The 24,861-nt window shown below is 51.0% G+C and overlaps 1 protein-coding gene across 4 annotated transcripts in view; it reads left to right on the top strand.

Moving 5' to 3' along the window:
• PRKN (parkin RBR E3 ubiquitin protein ligase) overlaps positions 1 to 24,861 on the top strand; it is a 362,091-nt gene that overhangs the window by 262,751 nt on the left and 74,479 nt on the right. For 3 of the 4 annotated variants that reach the window (XM_060205131.1, XM_060205130.1, XM_060205133.1), the window contains 2 exons: positions 5,651 to 5,734; positions 20,282 to 20,397. In XM_060205131.1, the coding sequence (XP_060061114.1) occupies positions 5,651 to 5,734; positions 20,282 to 20,397 (200 nt within the window). The remainder of the gene's footprint in view (positions 1 to 5,650; positions 5,735 to 20,281; positions 20,398 to 24,861) is intronic. The other variant, XM_060205132.1, reaches the window with a different exon arrangement.

Below are 24,861 nucleotides of genomic sequence, written 5' to 3'. Positions count from 1 at the left end.
TCGTGTTCAGGACGCAGCAGACAAGCGGTCCAGGGGCGCCATCTTGTGACTGGGCATTTGGTGCTCAGAATCCGCTCTTTCCCTCATGTCTGATTCTCTGATTCCTTCTCACTCCCGGGGCCTAAGCACACAGCCCTTCCAGAAGTGCACCAGGGACCCCTCCCCGCGTGCCTGGAAGGACTTTGTGTGTCTTCTCTGTTTCTTGATTCCATTTTTTCCTCTTCCAGAGCACGGCTCAGCTCTGCCTTACGATTATGTGGGAAACTGACCCTGGAACTTTGGAGCCTCAGGCCTGAGTCTCTTTGCATGACCATTATGCTCTCTCCCCCACCAAGCATTAAAAAAAGAAACAGCTCGGACTACCTTTTCCAGGAAGACCAGAGCCTTCCTGTCCCCAATATCCTGTAGTGTCAGGAAGAAAGGAAGACCCATATTTTCCTAAGGAAGAGGTCAGCATAGAAGGTGGGAGACCTTTCATGAAACCGCAGTCTTCTCAGCATAGGCCCTTAATCTTGACTTCACAGCACTTCCAAGCGTGACATAGACACACTTAAACTGGGAATCCCAGGCTGGCTTATGAAAAACCCAGCCCTGTGCTAACACAGAGACTGGCGTTGCTGTTACTTTTGTTCTGAACTTGATTCTCCTGGTGACTGGATCAACCCTCCCATTTTTATTTTCCTCCAGTGCACAGAAAAGAATTTTCAAATGAAGGTTTGGTCATTAAAGTCACAGTCTCAAGATCAGAATTAAAAACATGGGCAGTATTTTCAGTTATGCTTCACCCATGATCACTCTAGTTTTGCTCTGAAATGAGTAGAAGCCGCGGGCGGGCTGGTACATACACATGCAACGTTCTAGAGTTAAAAGCCTGTGGAATGTGCTTTCAAATGGAACAGGAAATTAATCCAAGTCTGAAAAGATAAGAGCAAAAAAAAAAAAAAAAAGATAAAAGCAAAAACGTGTGTTTGTTTTTCTACGAAATGTTTTAGTGTTGTTTTCGACGGGCTGGCTTCACGGGCGGGTAACAGAGACTCGGGGACTCATGGTCGAGCTGTACGCAGTATCTCTTTATTCATGCAGGACGCAGCGCAATCTATACCAAGCTAAGCTAAGCTACAAACAATCTTGTCCTTATAAATATACTAGCCCAGTAGGGTGGGAACAGGATGCGACGCAGAGAGGGTGGAGAGAAAAGTGACTGGTGAAAATCAGGGTATGACAAGGAGAGGGGGTGGAGCAGGTGAGAATTCTACCACTAAACCACCGATGCCCTGGAGGGAAGGTGGTGCTTGTTAACAGCGGTTATGTAAATAGAATGAAGTGGTTATGTAAATAGAATAGTGTTAAGCAGGGGGGATTAAACTAATTAAACAGAAGGGGTTTTTAAAGCATACCAACATTTTAGTCTCTTCAGATGTAACTTTCCAGAATAAATAGGGACACAGTCCCTGCTTGCAAACAGCATTTATTTTTGGATAGTGCCTGGGGGCTAAAATGAAGTTGTCCTCTTAGAAGCTTAAAGGAGTGACTCCAGGGCAGCTTTCAGATATTCACCACGCACCGGGAGGCTTGCTCAGCTTAAAAGTAAATGTGGCCGAGCACGTGGTGACCAGCGTGGACTCTAAGTCCCCTCTGAGCCTCTTCTTCACACAACGTGGACATGGCAGGCGTGGACACAACGGGAATCCCTACGTGCCTTCCGGGCTCCTCCATCCCAGGCTGGGGTTGGTTTCTTCCCTGAGAATGTGGTGGATCCAAGGGTTCCCTTCCCAGAAGACCCTGTGGAGCAGCGGGGGAGCGAAACGTCTGCAGCACCCCCCAGTCTTGCTGTGCGAGACTCCTCTCCGTCACTCCAGAAAAGGCCCTGCTTCCAGAGCTCCCAGCGGGTATCGTCCTGCCACCTTGATAAAAACAGAGTCGAGATGGGGAAGCCGCCAGGTGGCAGGTGACTGGGGGACATCTCTACCAGGGGGCGGCAGACGCGTCGACCCATCGGGGATTCTGGACACGAAGGAGGCGTTCTGGTAACAGCCTGTGAGACGCTTCCTGGGTCGAACCTTCAGATGAGCCCCAGAGACACTGGTGCGGCCTAGGAGGCCCCGCCCAAGCTGTGCACAGAATCGGAGCCGAACGGGTCAAGGATGCTGTGCTGACTTCCTGTCCTCCAGTGGGTGCCCCCGCAGGGGGAGCTTCACGGGAGGTGGAGCAGGGCTGCAGGCATCTCTCTGTCTCTCTGTCTCCCCCATCCTCTCAATGTCTCTGTCTCTGTCCAATAATAAATAAACAGAAGTATTTGAAAAGGAAAACTAGCACAGGCAACTGTCTCTTAGGCGATGTGAGATGACAACATAAATCTTACCTTCCTGCCAATCACAAAGACTGCAAAAGAAAAATAAATGTAGCCAGTGAAGTGTCTGCCTAGTGGAGTATGCCCTGCAGCCCAGCCCCCTGTTCAACTCTCCTCATCACCACACGTAATGGAGGGTGCTCCGACCCCCCCCCCCCGTGAAATAAATAAAATACGTCTTAGAATTTAAAAATTAAAAGAAGGGACCAGGTGGTGGTGCACCGGGTTAAGTGCACACAGTACCAAGCGCAAGGGCCCACGCAAGGATCCTGGTTCAAGCCCCCGGCTCCCCACCTGCAGGGGCTCACTTCACAAGTGGTGAAGCAGATCTGCAGGTGTCTGTCTGTCTCCCTCTCCTCTCTCAATTTCTCTGTCCTATCAAAAAAATGGCCACAGGAGCAGTGGACTTGTAGTACAGACATAGAGCCCCAGAGACAACTCTGGAGGCAAAAAAAAAAAAAAACTAAACTAAATTATTGAAATATACCAGAAGAATAAATCATACATTAAAAAAATGTCCCCAGTAATGGACCGTAAGGGGATCGATTCTGAAATCATAAATCCATGCAGTTTAATTCTTTTCAAGTCATACTTTTGTTTTTGAGGTAACCTTGCTTTGCAGGAGTATAATTGTTTTAGACTTTCAATTTCCTGCCTCTTCGAAATGCGTTTCTGGGAGCAGGGCGGTGGCACCGCGGGTTAAGCACACACGGTGCAAAATGCGTTTCCTAGCAAGGCCCCGCCAAAGCCCCAGGAGCCCGCGGCAGCCCATGCCCTCGCGCCCAGCCTGATGGCCTTCGTCCCGCACACCCAGACCAGAGCCCCGTCTCCATCTGCCGGTGCATCCCCTTTGCTCTGTGTCTTCACTTCCCCCACCTAAGAGCCGCTCAGGTCTCGACCCACCAGCACTGGCTGGGACCCCAAAGCCCTCTCCACCCCCTTCACCTCCCTCCTTCCCAGAGTCCTTAGCTTCACTGCAACCCAGCCCACACAGTCCAGGTTTCACTTCTCTTTCCCTTTCTGTCCTTGCGTTTGAAGCCCCACCTCGGAGGAGACCACCGGCATCCATCATTCTCGTTTGGCTTATGTTACCGGGCATGGCTGCCACAAGCCCAAACTACTATGCATCAAAGGCGATGGCATCACCATTTTTAACAGCCGAGTAGCATTCCAATGCACCACAACTTGCTCGGCCACTCACCTGTTGGTGGACACCTGGGCTGCTTCCAGGTTGTGGCTGTTACACATTGTGCTGCTATGAACACAGGTGCACACAGATCTTTCTGGATGGGGGTGTTGGGTTCCTTAGGATCTATCCCCAGGAGAGGAACTGCAGGGTCACAGGACACGTCCACTCCAGTCTGCTCTCCACGGGGCTGGACCCACTGACATTCCCACCAGCAGGGCAGGAGGCTCCTTTGTCCCCGTAGCCTCTCCAGCATCTGCTGTTTGTTTGTTTTTGTGGGACTTCCACTGTATCCTCCTGCTCTCCCTTTAGACCTTTGGAATCTGTCTCCTGAAGATATTCCCGTCATTTGAGTCAGTTATTCTCTCTCTCTCTCTCTCTCTCTCTCTCTCTCTCTCTCTCTCATAGTAGGGGAGAAATCGAGAGAGGAGAGGAAGATAGACACCTGCAGACCACCTTCACTGCCCCAGTTCCTGTAATAATTGCTGTAATAAGTTCCTCCAGGGACCAGGTGGTGGTGCATCTGGCTAAGCACACACACTGTATTGTGCAAGGGCCGGCTGGGTCCTTCCAGACTGAGACCACAGTGCACACACACACAGTCACACACTCACACACACACAGTCACACACTCACACACACAGTCACACACTTACAGTCACACACACAGTCACACACTCACACACAGTCACACACACATACTCACACAGTCACACACACACTCACACACACAAACACACTCACACATACTCACGCACACACTCACACACTCACACACACACACATACACACACTCACACGCATATACTCACACACACTCACACACACACTCACACACTCACACTCACATACACACACTCATACACACTCACACACACACTCACACACAGTCACACACACTCACAGTCACACACACTCACACACACACTCACACTCACACACACAGTCACACACACAGTCACACACACACACAGTCACACACACACTCTCACACACACACACTCACACACACTCACACAGTCACACACTCACACACACTCACACACACACACAATCACACACACACACACAGTCACACTCACATGCACGCACACTCACACACACACACACACACACCGCAGAGCCATTGTGAACCATGCTGCCACTGGGCCATCAGCAAGGCCACTGCTCCCTTCATATCTGTGGGCTGTAGCATCGGGGTACTGGGTGTCAGCACCCCAGGGCTGCGTTGTACTGGGTGTCAGCACCCCTGGGGCTGCGTTCATCGGGAGAGAAAGCGGGGGAGGGGGACTCCACTCCACCGAGCTGCCCCTGGTACCTGGGAACCTCTCATGTGGTGCTGGGGCTAGAGCTGGGCTGTGAGTGGTCAGGCCCCTGACCAGTCCCCAGGGTTCCAACCAGCCAGACTCCCTGAGGAGCCGGGTGCTCTGCAGGACAGGAGCCTGCTCAGACCCGAGGGCCAGAGAGGGCCGGGGCTTGTCAGCCTGGGTGTGATTTCAGATGCAGATAGAGAGACAGAGAGGGAGAGACAGCAGAGCTTCCCCCAGTGCTGCGTGCTCCCACACGGTGTGTGTGGGGGGATTGAGTCTGTGGCAGGGAAGTCAGGCAGGTGGTCTCCCAGAGGACTGATCCCCTGCCAAGGGTGTACACGGAAAAGTGCCCTGCAGCTGTGGGGACTCCAGGATCGGGGCCATGCTTGGAAAGTCAGTGCGGGGCTGGGAGCCTCACAGTGCTTCTGCCACAGACTCTCCTGCCTGAGGCTCTGAGTTCCCGGGTTCAATCCCCAGTGTCACCATCAGCCAGAGCTCAGCGGGGCTCTGGGGAGAATAATAATATTAGTATTAATAGTAGTCGTAATAGTAGTAATAGTAACAGGGGTTCTGCTACAGACTCTCCTGCTCGAGGGCCTGAGGTCCCGGGTTCAATCCCCAGCGTCACCATCAGCCAGAGCTCTGGGGCTCTGGGCTCTCTCTGTGTCTCTGTCTGTCTCTCATTGAAGTCGTGTACATGTCATCATAGGTGTATCCATGAAGGTGGTGAGCCGTAAGTCCTAGATAAAGGTGTGCCAGCCTCGGCACCTGTCACTAAGCCTGTGCTCTGCTGTTTCCTCCCAGGGTCCTTCCTGCTGGGAAGACGTCCTGGTGCCAGACCGACTGCGGGGCCAGTGCCAGTCCCCAGGCTGCCCGGGGACGTGCGCGGTAAGTACCCGCTACACCGTGTGTCTGCCTAGCAGCCGTGTGGCCCCACAAGGTGTTTTCAGTCCTGTTGGTGGAGGTCTCCCCACGCTGCCCTCCACAGGGGTGGCCCCAGTTTGCACTCCCACTGGCAGTGGAGCAGAGCCCCTTTCTCTTCACATCCCCCCAAAACCTGGTTTGCAGATGGAGGCCATGCTCTCCGGAGTGAGCTAGAAAGGTAGAGATGCAAGGCAGTTTTAATTTGCTCCTTTTGTTTGTTTCTTTTACCTGAGCACGGCTCAGCTCTGGCTGATGGTGGTTCTGGGGATGGAACCTGGGACCTTGGAGCCTCAGGCATGGACGTCTTCAGCAGAACCACGATGCCGTCTCCCCGCCCTTAATTTGCGTTCCCTTAATGCTGAGTGAAGTGGGGGATTTTTCCACGTTTCTGTACGCCCTCTATACTGACTGTCTCTATCACTGCTTTGCGCTTTGTAACATCAGTACGACTTTTCTGAGGAGCTTGTTGGGGGGGCAGGAAGGACCCCCCCACCCACCCTCCCCTGCCCAGGCTTGCTGGGGGCCAGTCAAGGAATCAGATTCAAGTTCATCTCTAAAACAACTTTTGAGTATTTGATTTTAAAGATGTTCTTTGTCTAGAAGTGTGTGAAACTGCTAGAAGACAGCCCTTCCCACCCCACCCCACAGGATCAGCTAAAATGCCAATTTAAGCAAAAATATTAAGAATATTTATTTTAATCGGTCTATTACAAGAAATGTGTGTCAGCTTTTGGGGTGCAGAATGACATGGGGCAGACGTGAAGAGACTACAATGTCTGTGGCGCTCAGCCTGCGCTCAGCCTGCGTCACGGGCAGCCTACTCAGCACTTAGTAATAGCAGCCAGGAACCATCAGCCCATAGCTTGCTTTTTTTTTTTTCTTCTTCAGGCCATGAGTGAGATCACTCTGTATTCATCCTTCTCTTTCTGGCTGCTCTCATTTCAGATGATTCCTTCAAGCTCCATCCTAGATGAAGTGAGGAAGGTGAAGTCACCATTCCTCACAGCTGAGTAGTATTCCACTGTGTATCTAGACCACAGCTGTCTCAGCCACTCATCTGTTGTTGGACACCTGGGCTGCTTCCAGGTTGTGGCTGTTACACATTGTGCTGCTAAGAACACAGGTGCACACACATCTTTTTCTGTGGGGTTTTTTGATTCCTTAGAATGTATCTGCAGGAGAGGAACTGCAGGGTCACAGGGAAGGTGCACTTCTAGCCTTCTGAGAGTCTCCAGACTGCTCTCCACAGGGGCTGGACCACTGACATTCCCACCAGCAGTGCAGGAGGCTCCTCTGTCCCCACAGCCTCTCCAGCATTTGATGCTGTTACCTTTTCTGATGTGTGACATTCTCTGACAATCAATGACTTGGAGCATTTTTTCATATGTCCATTGGCCTTTTGGATCTCTTCTGTGGTGAATATTCTGTCCATCTCCTCTCCCCATTTTTGGATGGGGTTATTTGTTTTCTTGTTGAGTTTGGTGAGCTCATTATATGTTTTGGTTATTATCCTCTTGTCTGATATGTGGCAAGTAAAGATCTTCTCCCGTTCTGTGGGAGGTCTCTTTGTTTGGGTGGTGGTTTCTTTTGCTGTGCAGAAGCTTAATTTGATTTAGTCCCATTGGTTTATTTTTCATTTAGTCTTCTTTGTAATTGGATTCGTATCACTTCAGATGCCTCTAAAATTTAGATGGAAAAGAGTTCTGCCAATATTTTCCTCTGAGTATTTGATAGTTTCTGGCCTAATATCCAAGTCCTTGATCCATTTGGAAATTACTTTGTGTCTGGTGAATTATAGTGGTTCAGTTTCATTCTTTTGCATGTTTCAACCCATTTTTTCCAACACCATTTGTTGAAGAGACTCTGCTTTCCCCATTTAATAGTCTGGGCACCTTTGTCAAAGATTAGATGCCCATAGGTGTAGGGGCTGACTTCTGGGCTCTCAGTTCTATTCCACTGGTCAGTGTGTCTATTCATGTTCCAGTACCAAGCACTTTGATGACAAGGGCCCTGTAGTACAATTTGAGGTCTGGGAGTGTGATGCCTCCGGTTCTGTTCTTTCTTCTCAAGATTGTTTCCATGGTTCTAGCTTTTTTTCTGGCTCCAGAACAGTGTCTGTAGCTTTTGTTCTACAAATATCTACCATCACTTCTTAAATGTACCTCTCTCAGTAGAGTGATTCAGACGGGGTCGTGTGGGACTCTCTCGTCACTTGCCTGATGACTTAAGGACAACAGGAATCATCAGGATTGGTCACTGAGTGCGACGGACCGCTCAGGCGGGGGAGCAGCAGGAGTTGTCAGGGTCTGCTGAAGAGAGCCCCGGGTGGGTCAGGAGTCAGCGCAGGAGAGAACAGATGGACACCACACTCTATTGGAGGGTGAATCTGAACTCAATGTTTATTAGACAGACAAGCGTTTATATACTTTTTTTAGCATTTACATGATATTTTGAAAGCAGGAATCTGGAACAGAAAGTAAAGCATTTCTGATAATTGTTATTTCAAGGGAGTGTCAAGCCCTGCGGGAGTAACCTGCAATGCATTCATGAGTAGGAGCTCTCTGTAAAAGTTTAACTTTCTCCTTATTGTGAAAATCTGACTCCCTCCTTAATCATGGGGGGCAGCATAAGCTAAGGCTTTGGCTTCTAATGGGGGCAACATATGTCTGACTGAGAAATTTTCTTAAAAGTGTATGTATGTCTTCTATTCTTGATACCTCTTCTGGCTCATTACTTTTTAATATATTTACTAATTTTAATTTATCTACATTGGGGACTCTAGATATACTGCAGTGTCTGTACCTGGTGCACCACAAATGTGTCAATTGGGTATATAATTTATGACGTGTTCTGAGAGGAAGCAAACACCAAGGAGGTCTGCTTCTTGCTAATCTTTCTAAAAAGGGCAAACTATACCAGGACACATGAGAGCCATTAATACTAACTTTTCTGTCACCCTGCATGTAGGCACCTGTATAGTGCAAAGGGCGGTCAGTGGGCTTAGGTAAATATTTGCGGTAAAGACAGGGAGGAAACCACAGTCTACCACCCGTGGGGTATCTGGTCCCCATTTGGTCATAACTGTAGGTGCTGGTCTGCGGTAGGACCCTCTGTCTGGTTTCCTAACTTGCTGAACTCTGGGTTTTTCTTCAGTTTCTGTTTCTTGTAAATGTGAGTCGTCAGGGACTGTATCCCGGGCTGGGCCTCCGGGAATTAGTGACTGAGTATCCTAGTCATTTGTTATTAATCTATAGACCAGGGGGGCTTATCCCCACTTGTTCCCACCAAACATAAGACTCATGTGATCATAAGAATAAGGAATTTTAATCTAAATTTGGTCGGCATGCCATGTCCTGTTCCCAGAATCACTCTTCCTTGAAGATGTGGTTCCCGGGGGTGTTGACTTTGTCAGACCCTTCGTTTCTGGTTTGATAAGGATGTGGCAACCGAGGACTCCTCCACCTGCCGATCTAGGTCTGTGGGAGAGGATGAGAGGACGGTCCAGTCTGCCACAGAGAGAGCCAAGAACCCAGGTGCAGCACATCACCTTGAATTGATGTGTAGGCTAAACCCTGAGGACACACGCAGATAAAGACGGAGGGGAGCTGTGATCAGCCCCAAATGTTTCTAGGGCTGGCGGAGAGAAGGCCTAGAACGAGGATGGGGCTGCACCTGTGCAGCCGGCCGCCAGACATTGGCTAATGGGGTGAGACGCACAGAGGGAAGATGGCAGCGTAATGAGCCCCGAGAATGAGGTCTGTGCCTCTGCTGGGAGACAGCCCTCCTGGCCCTCCGAGCAGGAGATGGATGGGCCTGGGGGCCCCACACTCCATCATCTCTCCACGGTGCCATTAAGAAGCCATCAGGGCTCTCGCTCGGGTCCGGCCGAGCCTCTGCAGCCAGGGAAGGCCAGGGAGGTGGAGTTTGTCCCCGACGCAGCTCCCAGACTTGAGGCCCATGGCCGGAAACTCCAGACAAGCAGAGGAGAACTCCAGACAAGCAGCGGCACCAGCACAGCAGAGGAGAACTCCAGACAAGCAGGGGACACCAGTGCAGGGCCAGAAACTCCAGACAAGCAGGGGACACCAGCGCAGAGGAGAGAGAAGGGTGTGGAATTATCTCATAACCTTGTAAATTAATATTAAATCACTAATAAAAAATTTTTTAACGATAAATGCTTCTCTGGACCTACCTATTAAACCTTAAAATCAAAACCCAAGTGAACCAAGCTATGGCCGAGTAAGAGGCTGCCTTCCAAACCAAAGTCCAAGGCAATTCCTTGGAACACGAAAATACTAGACTCCAACACGGCAAGTCACAGAGGTGTGGCTTCCACTCTGGGCTCCAAGTCATGCAAAGAAGCAGGGGCGCACAAGCAAGGGTGAGGAGGCGAAGCAGGAGGCAGCCAAACTGAACTGAAGGTGGCTCAGCTGTGAAGACGGCGCACAGGGATGTTACTGTGATCCTCACAGCTGCTGGCCGTGGGGCAGAGAAGTGAAGCTGAACTGAGTGACGTAATCTAGGTGGAATTAGCGGCCCACGAGACTTTGAGAGAGAAAAGGAAAGGAAACACAAAAGAAATACTAAGAGAAGCTGTCACATTGAAACTCGCCACGTTTTAAGAAGGAGGTTATCTGTCAGCTGCAACACAGCTTCAAGTGGTCCACCATATGTGTGATTAGACTACAGAGTAAAAGAAAGAATGGAAAACAGAAAAAGAAATCTGAGGGGAAATGACTGAAAAATAGCCTGTGAACATGAAGAGAACTATACCAGCCATATACAGTCAAACGACTTGAAACCAGTGACAAAGGAAATAGACTTTGAAGTGGGTGAGGAGAACAGGAACTGTGTATCCAGAGGACAACAGACGGAATGACAGCCAGTTTCTCAGGGAAGCCTGAGGAAGAGAAAGTGCCTTTGAGCTCTTAAAGTGGGGACTTCCACAGTAAAATCATTCAACCTGGGCTTCTATACCCAGCAAAATTGAATCTCAAAAGATAAGGTGTCACAGACTTCTCCAGGCATACAAAGGCCTAATTAACTTATCAATAGCAGAACTACATTATAATATAAAAAGAACTTCTTGAAATAGAAGGAAAATTGTGTCAGATGGGGACAGCCTAAAACAGGACTAGTGACTATATGGTTAAATATATATGCACTTTTTTTTTTCCCCATCAAACTTCTTTTGTGTACCTGAGTGTATGCAAGTTAAGGGCAGAAAATAAAATTGAATATTTCTGTTCTCAAAGGGCCAAAGAAATGATTATGGTCGTGTAAAGAAAATCACCAAACACACAAGCTGAATCCACACTGCTCTGGAAACATAAGCCAACACCACAAATCACTCACTTGCACCGCAAGATTTCCCAGAAGACCCCACTTACACTGAGGCTTTCTGGAGGCTGGGAAAAGACTGGGAATTGACCCTTTGACAAATTCACACTGCAAGGGTTTTTAAAGCAATTGGATTTCTTTTGCACAGTCTTTTACTCTCTTGAGACTTCCCTGAAATCCTGAGAATTCATTGAAACTTTCTCTCATTTAATGTAAGAAAACATACATTAAAGTGTGGAACTCGCAGCTGGATGGGCAAAGTGCAGCTCGGCAGACCTGCAGCAGACTGGCCAACGGAACCAGGGCCCCTGAATCTTGGTCTCTTGCTGAGTTGGTCAGAGGTCCTGGTTGGTGCCTCTCTGTGACATAGGGCAACGGCAGGGACCCTCCCAGGGGCCCCCTCCATGAGGGCCAGCAATGGATGTCTTGCCGTGTGCTGTGGTCTGAGGGCTCTGGAGGTTAACTTTTTATTGGGGGGGGGGGGAATTAATGGTTCACAGTAGATAGTTATTGGCACATACATGCGTAACGTTTTTCAGTTCTCTGCAAAACCCTCTCCCCCAGCCCAGGTCCTCCTCCACCATCAGCACCAGGACCTGAAAGCCCCTGTCCCCACCCAGAGTCCTTTGCTTTGGTGCAAGACACCAAGCCCAGCCCACGTTCTGCTCTGTGTCTCCCCTTCTGTTCTTACTTCTCCACTTCTGTCCATGAGTGAGACCATCCCATCCTCATCCTCTCTCTGGCTGACCTCACGTCACAGGATTCCCTCCAGCTCCATCCAGGATACCTCGTTCTTCCATCCTTTTTACTGCATTACCAGTGCCTGCATTACCACCTCAGAGCCCCTTGTTCACTCCCCTCCACACACTAAGACCCCAGACCGTGACCCTGCTGTGCCCTTAGCACCTGTGATATCTGTCACAGAGATGATTTCAGCCGAGGTGTGTCCATGGTCTGGGGCACTGCTGGATTCACTCAGCCACCATTTTTATCTCGTAGCTTTCGCTCGTGGGTTTGCTGTCCGTGCGGCTCCATCACCTTCTAACTTAGACATACGCCAGTCTCGTCATGCAAAGAAGGAGGTGGTTTTACCCTCCCCTGTGATGTGAATTTGTTTGCGTAGCTTACAAATGTTTGTTTCCGTCCAGGGTTATCGCTGGGGCTCGGGGCCGGCACTACGAATCCACTGCTCCTGTGGCCATCTTTTCCATGAGAGAGGAGAGGAGAGAGAGAGATAGACTGAGAGACGCCTGCAGACCTGCTTCACCCCTTGTGAAGTGTCCTCCCTGTATTTGGGAAGCAGGGGCTCGAACCTGGGTCTTTGTGTACTGTAACATGTCCACCACCTGGCCCTGAGATACCTTGTGTTTGATCACACTTTTTTGGAAACTCAGCCTTGTTGGAATATGGACTCACATGATCAAGGCTCCAGGGGTTCCAGGTTTGATCCCCAGCCCCACCTTATGCCAAAGTTGAGCAGACTGTTCCTTCTCTCTCATAAACACTGTGCGTCTTAAAGCAAACTCTGCCCACGGAAGAGCTCATCTCCCCTCAGCTACCACAGGACGGACTCCTGCCACCTAGTGAGGGTCAGGGACTCCAGCTCGCCTCTCTCTCCCTGCACACAGAGCACACAGAGCTGGCCCTGATGACCTTGCCGTTCATAAGGGTCAGGCTGGCTGGAGGAGGCGCGTGGGGCTGGAGAGGGGCCCAACTCAGTCTGCTTTCCCAGGGATCTTTGGCTGGACTTGGCTCCACTTCCTCTTGACCTCTTCAACGAGCATACACTTTTCAGAACGCAGATAGGCAAATGCCACTTGTTAACTTACATTTATCTGTCATGGCATCATGCGTGTGTGAAGCCACTGCCCCAAGGAGACACTTTTAGTCCTTTTAATTTCCGAGACAGACACAGAGGCACCAGGGAGCTGCTCCCCCCACCATGAGCTTGTCTCTGGGCCTGCGCCCGGTGCCCCTCTGCTGCCTGGAGTTCCAACCCAGCACCTGGTGAACGGCACACTTGACAGAGCAAGCTGTTTCCCAGCCCCTAAATATGTCACTGTAATGACATCATTGTGACTCAAAGGGTTTGGTATTTCTCCTTTGTTATTGTCAGATTATTGACAGACCACAAATGAAACAGCTGGTAGTAATCTGTTTGATTTTCAGACTATTCAGTCAAGTGCGCGTGCGCGCGCACACACACACACACACACACACACACACACACACGGCTTGTCTGTGCACATTCATCGATATAAAGTGCATAATCCAGCAACTAGCTAGTTTTAGATTGCTCTGTGTGTGGTTGGCTACTGATTATACTGGCCCTGGAAAAGATGCTCAGTGTCCAACTTGCTAAGGAATTAGAAACATTTCCACTAAGATCAGGTTCAGGGCAAGACATCTGCACAACTTCTTTTCAAAACCACAATGAAAGACCTTGCCAAGGAAGTGAGGCACATGAGGCAATGAGGGCTTAAGCATGAGACAGAGGAAGAAAGTGAGTTTTGGCCGCAGAGGACATTACTTTCTATGCAGAATGACAAAAAGAACCATCGACAAACTCTCCTGGGCTGGGAAGTGACTATAGCAAGTCAGTGCTCTGCATTCTGCAGCTAAGAGCAAGGGGACCTGAACAGTCAGGCCCTGGTCCCGTTTGCCTCAGCACCTTCACGTGATGTGCTTGCTGTAACTCTAGAAGAAATACATACAAGGACTGTGTGAGGACAACAGGCCTCTGCAGGCTATGTCCAAGAAAGGCTGAGTGAGGGGAGACCCAGGCCGTGTTCCTGAACAGGGAGACTAGAGATCGTCAGGACGTCTGTTCTTCTCAGACTGACTGTGCTCACAACCAAAATCCCAAAAAGTGACTGGATAGGTATTGGCAAGCTGATTCCAGAGCTGACGCAGAAAGACAGAAGACTCAGCGTGGACAGAACTCAGCGTGGGAGAACAAATGGAAAAGACGGATCCCACCGGACCGCAGACTCGCTGGGAAGCTGCCGTAATCCAGACAATGGTGCCGGTGAAAGAGAAGGCAGTGGGCTTGGGACAGGACAGAGAACCCAGAAACACAGTCAGCAGAGGAGGAAAGACAGCCTGGAACGTTAGGGTGTTGGGACAGCGACACTCCCACCGTCTTCAGGCAACAGACTACGAAGGTTGGCACAGGCACCCTTCACAGTGTGCTACAGACCTACTGAGAGTCACAAAACTCCACGTAGACAACACAGAAGAAACCTGGATTCTTTGGGGCATGGCATGACTTTCAGCTCAGACAATTAAGCCAAAACCCATTAAATAAAGAATTGACAAAGTGGACTTCATTTAAATCTAAAACTCTTGCTCTCCGAAACACAATATCAGGAATATAAGAATTCAAGCTAAATGCCAGAAGAAAGCATTTGCAAAAAGATCTAAGACGGGGCTGTCATCCCCAAACAGATGAAGAACTTTCAAAACTCAGAAGAGTGCAGAGCAGCCTAAGCAGAACAAGGCCAAAGATTTCAACAGTTCAGAAGGCATGCACACGAGGCAGGCAGATGGGGCGCCCACTCTACATGCCAATGAGAAATGCAAATTAAAGCCGTGTTGAGGTGCCTCTGAGGGTCTGTTAAGATCAGAAGCCAAGCTTCTCACAGCTTCAGATGCTGGCAAATGGAGGAAAAGGAAACCCACGTTGCTGGTGAGCTGAAAATGGTGCAGATGTTCTGGAAGGCAGCTCGACTGTTTCCTAGAGCTGAGCAGTTCCAGGTCTGAGCAAGTCTCTGGATATTGACACCCAGAATTCAAGAATTCACACCGCCATGCAAATCCAGACGTGAGTGCTACCAGCACCTCCATTCGTAGTCGTCAAAATGTGGGAGCAGTCAAGACACCCTTCTCGCAGAGAATGGACGCATGAAGTTTGGTGCCCCCGGACAGAAGAATGTGACTCGGCCCATGGAAAAACACGGAGCCGCCTTGCTGGTCCCCTGGTGGAAAGAATCCATCAGACAGGCTACGCGGTCAGGTGACTCCAGCTATCTGCCATTGTTTCTCCAAGTAGAAAAGGCAGGACTCAAGCCAGGAAACAGCGGAGGTTGCCGGCACTGGGAGGCTGGAGGGGCGGGTTGGTGATGTGCAGAGGACTTCTAGAGTAGTGAAAATCCATAAGATGTGGGGCCAGGTGGTGGCACACCTGGTTGAGCGCACATGTTACAATGCGCAGGGACTGGGGTTCAAGCCCCCCAGTCCTTACCGGCAGGGGGGAAGCTTCACAAGTGGTGAAGCAGGGCTGCACGTGTCTCTCTGTCTCTCTCCCCCTATCACCCCCTTCCCTTGTGATTTCTGGCTGTCTCTATCCAATAAATAAATAAAGACAACAATAATAATAATAACCAGTAAGATGCTGTAGTGATAGACACGTCCCGTGTGACATCTGTCGAAAGCCATTGGTTGGACAACATCACAGGCCAAGTCCTAAAGCCGTCAGCAGCCTCCAGGCAGTGAGCGTGTGTTGATGGCAGTTTACCGGCTATTCCCAGTGCCTCCACCACTGTGACCTGAGAACCCAGGGAGGTGTGTCTGGGGGGAGAGTTTGTCGATGGTCAGGGCATCTGAGAAATCTGTCTTTCCCCTCAGTTTGTTTTTCTGTGCCTAGATCTGCTTTAGGGCTCTGGGGGTTGGGAGAGTGGAGGAGGACCTGGGATGAGAGTGAGAGGGTTTTGAAGAAAACAGATTTTACACATGAACCAGCAGCTGCATTTACTGTAAACCATTCATACTCCCAATTAAAAAAAAGTTAAATATACTATGAAAAAAGACTGATCCAACAAAACAAAAATAGCCAAACCGGGTCTGTGTACCATTTATTTCCAGCCAGTTGGTCTTTGTTTTTCTCATTGTGCGGAGTCCACAGGTCAATTCAAGCTGCTTTGCTGACGCCCTTTCTGATGAGAAACAAAGGCAGGCAGAGAGCGTGAAGGTGGTGTTGAAGGCAGGACTCTGGTCTGGGGCACATGTGTGGCACATTTATGGCCTAGCAGGGCCTGCGGTAAAGCAGGGAAGATAAAAGGAAGCTTTCAGCTCTGCCTGCCAGAGGAACAAGGACTTTCCAGGGGAAGCAGAGAGTTTAGGTGCCCAGTCCAAAGCCATTTACAACGACCTAAATCCGGGCTGATTTGACGGGCCCGTATTGCCCCTGGCTTGTTCCCAGAGCCCAGTTCCGTCATGGCAGTGGAGAGATGTCTTTCCAGCGCTTTCTCTCAGGCTGGACATGGAGGCTGCAGCTGTTGCCCAGAACAGAAACAAGTTCATGCAACTGGTTCAACCTCAGTAAAAATAGTAACAACAGGGGAGTTGGGCGGTAGCACAGCGGGTTAAGCGCACCTGGCGCAAAATGTAAGGATCCCAATTCGAGCCCCTGGCTCCCCACCCGCAGGGGAGTCGCTTCACAGGCAGTGAAGCAGGTCTGCAGGTGTCTATCTTTCTCTCCCCCTCTCTGTCTTCCCCTCCTCTCTCCATTTCTCTCTGTCCTAGCCAACAATGACGACATCAGCAACAACAACAATAACTACAACAACAATGAAAAAACAAGAGCAACAAAAAGGGAAAATAAATAAATATTAAAATTTTTTTTAAAAAAACTGTAACAAAAGAGAAGCAGAGGCTGCAGGCCAGGTGGAGATCCTGGAAACAGTGCCCTGTTCCAGGAACACAGGCGGAGACTCAGCGAGTCCAGGGGGTCGTCTGACGGGGCCCCTTCTCACTCCTCACACGTGCTGAGGGCGCAGCCTCTCAAACACAGAGACAGACTGCACCCACAGGAGAGGTACTCCTGTCCTTGCCTCCTGGTGGGTGCCAGGGACAAAGCCCAGGTCTCAGGACCTAAGGGGGAGGCAGCAGGGGGGTGGGTGTGACAGCCTCAGGGGCTGCCTGAGGGCTTGCACCCGTCTCCCACAGGAGGAATGCTCCCGGTTTGAAAGGTACAAGAGTACAAGCTGGGGAGAAGGCTTCCCCATTTTATTTTTCTTTTTGCCTTCAGGGTCATTGTTGGGGCTCAGCGCACCTGGAGGCCATCTTCCCCTTTTTGTTGCCCTTGTTGTTTATCACTGCTGTTGTTATTGTTGTTTGCCATTGCTGTTGTTATTGGATAAGACAGAGAGAAATGGAGAGGGGAGGGGAAGACAGAGAGGGGGAGAGAAAGACAGACACCTGCAGACCTGCTTCACCGCCTGTGAAGCGACTTCCCTGCAGGTGGGGAGCCAGGGACTCGAACCAGGGTCCTTGCACCTGTCCTTGCACTTCGTACCACCTGCACTTAACCCGCTGCGCCACCGCCCAGCCCCTGCCCCATTTTATTTTTTAAAGATCTATTTGTTCATTTACTTTAAAGTATTTATTTGATAGAGACAGAGAGATATCGAGAGGGAAGGGAAAAACAGAGAGGACAGACACATTGAGGCCTGGCTACACCTGAGTAATCACAAGAGCTGGGAGTAAAGCTCACTGGCACAGTGCACAAGGACCCGGGTTCAAGCCCCCGGTCCCCACCTGCAGGGGGAAGCTTCACGAGTGGTGGCGCAGGGCTGCAGGTGTCTGTCTGTTTCTCTCCCTCTCTATCTCCCCCTCCCTTCTCAATTTCTCTTTGTCTCTATCCAATAATAAATAAATTATTGTTAAAAGAGAGAAATGCCGTCAGCATAAGGGCATGCCTCTCCCAGCACACAGTGTGTCTTTTCCCATGTCAGTTCCTGGACAAGGGAAGATCTGTCTGCTTTATCACTCACTGGTGGCAGAGACCCATGCAGGGGAAGGAAGGACGTCAAGGTGACGGTCTGTGAGGGTGGGAGCCGGACCATCAAGAAGACATCAACTGAGGGCTGGGGAGACAGCACTGAGCTCTGCAGTAGACGTCCATGCCTGAGGCCCCAGGTTCCATCCCCAGCACCACCATCAGCCAGAGGGAGCAAGGCTGTGGGAAACAGGCAGACAGTGACCCCATCAGCTGGGCACCAGAGGTCAGTCTCAAGGTCAGAGCTGTAGAGACCATTCTATGTTCTTTTTTTAAAAAATTTTATTTAGTTATCTTTTTTAATATTTACTTATTTATTTTTCTTTTTGCTCACCTTGATTTTATTGTTGTTGATGTCATTGTTGGACAGGACAGAGGGAAATGGAGAGAGGAGAGGAAGACAGAGAGAGAGAGAGAGAGAGAAAGACAGACACCTGCAGACCTGCTTCACCGCCTGTGAAGCGACTCTCCTGCAGGTAGGGAGCCGGGGGCTCGAACCAGGATCCTCAAGCCGGTCCTTGCGCTTTGCGCCACATGCGCTTAACCCGCTGCGCTACTGCCCGACTCTCCCGTTCTGTGTTCTATGAGCAGACAGTCAACAGGGTGTATAGGGCTGTCCAGACTCTGAGCTTCTCCCCTCACTTCCTGTAGCTTGTCAGTGCTTGTAGACAGCTGACATTTCTGGTAGAGGTGGTCAGTTTATACACAGCTGAGTCTCTGGTAGAGGTGGTTAAAGTCAGTTTATAAACAGCTGAGTCCCTGGTAGAGGTGGTTAAATTCAGTTTATAAACTGCTGAGTCCCTGGGAGGGGTGGTTAAAGTCAGTTTATAAACAGCTGAGTCGCTGGTAGAGGTGGTTAAAGTCAGTTTATAAACTGCTGATTTCCTGGTAGAGGTGGTTAAAGTCAGTTTATAAACCAAAGTTTTTCGGAGAAACAGAAAGCACCAGGATTTGTGGCTTCAGGTCACCTGGGAAGGCGGACCAGGCCGGGCCGTGCTGTGAGAGAAGGTAGATGAGGGAGAGAAATGGGACTCCACAGCTGATGTCAGAGAGGGACAGGTGGGGTCTGTCAGGCTGGGCCTTCCTCCTGCCTTCTGGGTCAGAGCACCCACGCTCCCAGCTCAGCCTGCACAGCGCAGCAAGGAGACATGCAGGTGTGGACTGGGCAGCACAGTCACGCACACACGCACACGCACACAGGTGCCCTCACACTACACTGCAAGAGCTCACGGGCCTAGCGGTCTGACGCCAGCTCCTGTGTGGGCGGAGGGCGGTGGGCAGAGCACTTCCCCTCGCCTGAGGCTCTGGGGCTGTCCCTGGCACCACACGGGGGCTCCAGGGCTGGTGGTCTTCCTCCCTGGGATGTGACTGCACCCACAGATACCCTGCCCTGAGTCCTGCCCCTGCCACTGTCCGGCCTTGAGGTGTTGGCTGCTGTCGCCCAGACTCCTGACCCAGGTCAGCAGTGCGGTGACTGAAGCTGCTTCTCTCGCAACCTGAGACATCGCATCTGGGGTCCTGGCACCTGCAGAGGTCCTCCACCTGCGTGTCAGCCGGGATCACCTGCCAAAGGGCGTGACTTGCGTGCAAGTCAAGGCCGAGGGCGTGCGAGAGACCCGGGTTTAGAATCTTCCGACTGGCTGGTGCTGAGTCTCGGGGGCTCTGGGACGTGGAGGAGAAGCAGGAGGAGGCGGGTCTGCGGTATCTGTGCCTGCTGGGCGCAGGGCTCCCCACCCTGCTCTGCCCTCTCCCTGCAGGAGGCGGACTCACCTCCCGTCTGCACGGCTGCTGGTCCAGCCCTGTGCAGATCACCCCCAGGCTCAGGGCTGCGGCCCAGGACAGAAGCGTGCCACTGGCCCCCCTCCTACACTCACGCACACTCACACACACATGGACACACATGGACACACACACGTACATGCATGCACACACAATGCACTGACAAATGCATACACACACGTGTGCACATACACAAACATGCATACACATGCACACACTCACACACATGCCACACACTCACACATGTACATATATGCACACACTCACGCACATACATACACACGCATGCACACCCAAGCATGCACGGACACACACATGCACACACTCACGCATATACACACTCACACACACTCTGTGCCCCCAGGCGTTGCCACAGCAGGACACAGGCTCCACGGCCCCACGGCTGAGGTAGGAAAGGAGACAAGCTGGGCAGACGCCCTGACAAAGGCGCCCAAGGGCTCACCTGGCACAGGAGCGTCTGTCCCCGTGAGGCTGACTTGCCCCGCCCTTATCACTGGCCACCCCTCGTTTCCTCGTTTCCTGACATGCTGTCAGAGTGGGGGGAGGCAGCCCGGCTTCGCGTCTCTGACCACACTCCTTGCTTGTCCCCTCAGGAATTCTTCTTTAAGTGTGGTGCTCACCCGACCTCTGACAAGGAGACGTCGGTCGCCCTGAACCTGATCACGACCAACAGCCGAGACGTCAGCTGCATCACCTGCACGGACGTCAGGTAAGGCCCCGCACGGCTCAGCCTGCATATCGGCGGTTCCTCCGCACGCCTTCGCCTTCCTCGGCCGTCTGTCTCCCCCCCAAATGCAGCCGTTCTGCTCTGACACCGACACCCTGACTAGAACCCCAGTGCTCCCATGAGGCAAAGCTCCTTCTAAAAAGCCAACTGCATAGTTTCGTCGACAGCCCATGGATCCTAGAATCAAATCTTAACCACAAGTGAGCTAAGGCAAATCCAAATGATCTCAGGTGATGAGAGTGACTGGTAGCTGTGTCTACACTGGGTCTTGTCTGTGTCTACACCAGGTCTGTCTGTGTCTACACCAGGCCTTTCTGTGTCTACACCAGGTCTGTCTGTGTCTACACCAGGTCTGTCTGTGTCTATACCAGGTCTTTCTAGTCGGGTCTACACCTGGTCTTTCAGTATCTACACCAGGTCTGTCTGTGTCTACACCAGGTCTTTCTGTGTCTACACCAGGTCTTTCTGTGTCTACACCAGGTCTGTCTGTGTCTACACCAGGTCTGTCTGTGTCTACACCAGGTCAGTCTGTGTCTACACCAGGTCTGTCTGTGTCTACACCAGGTCAGTCTGTGTCTACACCAGGTCAGTCTGTGTCTACACCAGGTCTGTCTGTGTCTACACCAGGTCAGTCTGTGTCTACACCAGGTCTGTCTGTGTCTACACCAGGTCAGTCTGTGTCTACACCAGGTCTGTCTGTGTCTACACCAGGTCAGTCTGTGTCTACACCAGGTCTGTCTGTGTCTACACCAGGTCAGTCTGTGTCTACACCAGGTCTGTCTGTGTCTACACCAGGTCAGTCTGTGTCTACACCAGGTCTGTCTGTGTCTACACCAGGTCTGTCTGTGTCTACACCAGGTCAGTCTGTGTCTACACCAGGTCTGTCTGTGTCTACACCAGGTCTGTCTGTGTCTATACCAGGCCTTTCTGTGTCTACACCAGGTCTGTCTGTGTCTACACCAGGCCTTTCTGTGTCTACCCTGGTTCTTGTCTGTGTCTACACCAGGTCTGTCTGTGTCTACACCAGGTCTGTCTGTGTCTACACCAGGCCTTTCTGTGTCTACCCTGGTTCTTGTCTGTGTCTACACCAGGTCTGTCTGTGTCTACACCAGGTCAGTCTGTGTCTACACCAGGTCTGTCTGTGTCTACACCAGGTCTGTCTGTGTCTACACCAGGTCAGTCTGTGTCTACACCAGGTCTGTCTGTGTCTATACCAGGTCAGTCTGTGTCTACACCAGGTCTGTCTGTGTCTACACCAGGTCTGTCTGTGTCTACACCAGGTCTGTCTGTGTCTACACCAGGCCTTTCTGTGTCTACACCAGGTCTGTCTGTGTCTACACCAGGTCTGTCTGTGTCTATACCAGGCCTTTCTGTGTCTACACCAGGTCTGTCTGTGTCTACACCAGGCCTTTCTGTGTCTACCCTGGTTCTTGTCTGTGTCTACACCAGGTCTGTCTGTGTCTACACCAGGCCTTTCTGTGTCTACACCAGCTCTTTCTGTGTCTACACCAGGTCTGTCTTTGTCTACACCAGGTCTATCTGTGTCTACACCAGGTCAGTCTGTGTCTACACCAGGTCTTTCTAGTCGGGTCTACACCAGGTCTTTCTAGCTGACTCCGGAGCACCGTTCAGTCCTGGGGCAGCTCACACTGTGCCGTCTGCATGTCTGTCAATGTACTTGAGTCCTTCCACACGTGTCTATACTCACACCAGGGCTTCACCAGCACCCCCGAAAATAGGAGGCCAGTCTGTTTCTAGCCTCCGTGAACACCGTGAAGTAAGATGTGGGGTGAGCTGGAGGGTGGGGGGCAGGGAATGGCCGTGTCTGAAGTCCAGTCCAGGAGAAAGGGGCAAGACGTGGATGGTCCGCTCAGCCTGCCCTCTGACCCGCGAGAGTAAAACACCTTGTAGTCTGTGGGAATCAATCAGAGGACAGGAAAGCAGCCGTGACTGTGGCGAGCTTTCAGTCCAACTCAGGAGCAACGTGAGTGAGATGCCGAATCAGATGGAGGCGTGGACGCGAAGATTCCTTCGTGAAAGTCTGTATTTGTTATTAGACAGAGAGGAACCGAGAGGCACCCTCAGCCCTGCTTCACCACTCCTGAAGCTTCACAGCCTGCAGATGGGGAGCAGGACTTGAACCCAGATCTTTACACATTGTAGGGTGTGCATTTAGCTAGGTGTGGCACCACCTGGCCTCCTGATCTCAAAGATTTTTCTGTTGTGATAGTTGTTGTTCCAAATTCTAAGCAAACATGCACATACCTTGTGGTCTGGGTGTTGTGTCTCTGGCCTTGGTCTCTGACCGTGCTCTTTGGTCTGATCTTGTGTCTGTGTGAGGAGCTGGTGCAGCCCCCGTCCACAGTGCTCCTGTCCTCTGAGCAGCCGAAGCCTCAAAGCCTCCCAGCATCTACCCAGCGGCCATGCCATCTGAGAGGGAGAAATGACGCCCGTTCCTTCTGGCTGCCCCTTGGGTCCAGCTCCAGCGGATCTTGCCCGGTGCTGCCCCGAGGACCACACTGTCCTCCCCACTCTAGACCGGCCCAGGGAGGGTCTGCTTCTGCCCTTGCAGGCGAGAGCAACCTCCACCCCTCCTGTGTTTCAGGAAGGAGTTGGCACGTACCCAGAAGGAGGCACAACTGATTTCAGTGCCAAGCTGCAAAGAGTCACTCTGCAACTTATTTATTTATTCACTTACTTACTCTGAAGAATTTATTTATGTATTTATGAGAAAGATAGTAGGAGAGAAGGAAAGAACCAGACATCACTCTGGCTCATTGCTGCCGGGGATTGAACTCAGGACCTCATGGTTGAGAGTCCAATGCTTTATCCACTGCCCCACCTCCCGGACCACAAGCTGATTTATTTATTATCTTCATTTATTTATTGGATAGAGACAACCAGAGATCGAGAGGAAGGGAAAGGTCGAAAGAGAGAGAGACAGAGACACCTGCAGACCTGCTTCACCACGCGTGAAGCGTCTCCCTTGCAGGTGGGGAGCCGGGACTGGAACCCAGTCCTTCTGCCTGGTGACGTGTGCTTAACCGGGGCTGCCACGGTCAGGCCCCCCCTGTAGCTGGCTTTTCCAGTTTCACACAGCTTGGTGATCAATTTCCCTGAGATTGAATAGCCCACAGAAACCAGTCTTTCTTTCTCATTGAGACGTAAGACTCCATCATGTGCGGCCACTCTGACCATCCCCCTGTGGTTGCCCACTTGAAGGGTTTGTAACTAAGACGTGAGTCCAGCAGAGTGCGACTGGGCTCACCTCCTGTCCACGCGCTCTTATCTAAGGAGGAGTCTGCATGCGGGCAGAAGGGAAGCTGCCCGGGTGCTTACAGCTCTGTCTGTAGGTCCAGATTCCGTCCAGAAAACTCGCCAAATGTGGCTGGTGGCCACCGTGCTGAAGAAGGTTCCCTCTGGCACCATGGCCACGTGTTTAGTCTTTGGCCTTTTTTCTGAAGGAAATGAGCCTTTTTCATGATTAGTGTTTTTATTAGTATTGGTTCAAGCACTTCCCACTGCTTGGCGCTTTCTGTCCCCGAGATTCTCGGTGTGGAGGAAGCCCTTAGACACTAGGCCTCAGGGATTACTTCCACCTTCACTACCCATCATATCCGTGCAGACTTTGTTCACCGACGGCTCACTGACTTGTGAGGCTGTGTTTGAGTGTACTCCTCTGGTTTTGACTGTGGCATGATGTAGCTTCTTAGAGGTAAGTCAAAAGTCACTACTGATTCCTTAGGTTCAGAAAAGAATGCTGGTACTTCTTAATGTCTACTTAGTCTTGTTTGTATAGTGATCAAATGCAATTTAAAAGTCTCCCTGTATACAACTTATCATACTAAGCCGGGTAGGAATTCCAAAGATAATGTTGGAGCACTTTTAAAGAGTCAAACACAATTATAGGGGCCAGGAGTTGGTGCACCCAGTTAAGCACACGTAGTACTAAGCACAAGGCTCCGTGCAAAGACCCAGGCTCAAGCCCCCAGCTTCCCACCTGCAGGGCGGACACTTTACAAGCGGTGAAGCAGGTCTGCAGGTGTCTCTCTGTCTCTCTCCTCTATCTCCCTGACCCTCCTCTGTCAACTTATCTCTGTCCTATCCAAACAAATAGGAAAAAAAGCCGCAGGAGCAGTGGATCTGCAGTGCGGGCACCAAACCCCAGTGATAACCCGGGAGGCAAGCGCGTAACTAAACTAAACACGGCTGTAAAGGCAGTGACCGGAGATCCTGACCCCAGTGATAACCCTGGAGGCAAACGCGTAACTAAACTAAACATGGCTGTAAAGGCAGTGACCGGAGATCCTGACCCCAGTGATAACCAGCAAACGCGTAACTAAACTAAACACAGCTGTAAAGGCAGTGACCGGAGATCCTGACCCCAATGATAACCAGCAAACGCACAACTAAACTAAACACAGCTGTAAAGGCAGTGACCGGAGA

This window comes from Erinaceus europaeus, chromosome 13, assembly GCF_950295315.1.
Source record: "Erinaceus europaeus chromosome 13, mEriEur2.1, whole genome shotgun sequence".
NCBI classification, from domain to species: Eukaryota; Metazoa; Chordata; class Mammalia; order Eulipotyphla; family Erinaceidae; genus Erinaceus; species Erinaceus europaeus.
The sequence above is the reverse complement of the archived record's forward strand: the minus strand, read 5'-3'. Positions and strand labels throughout refer to the sequence as shown.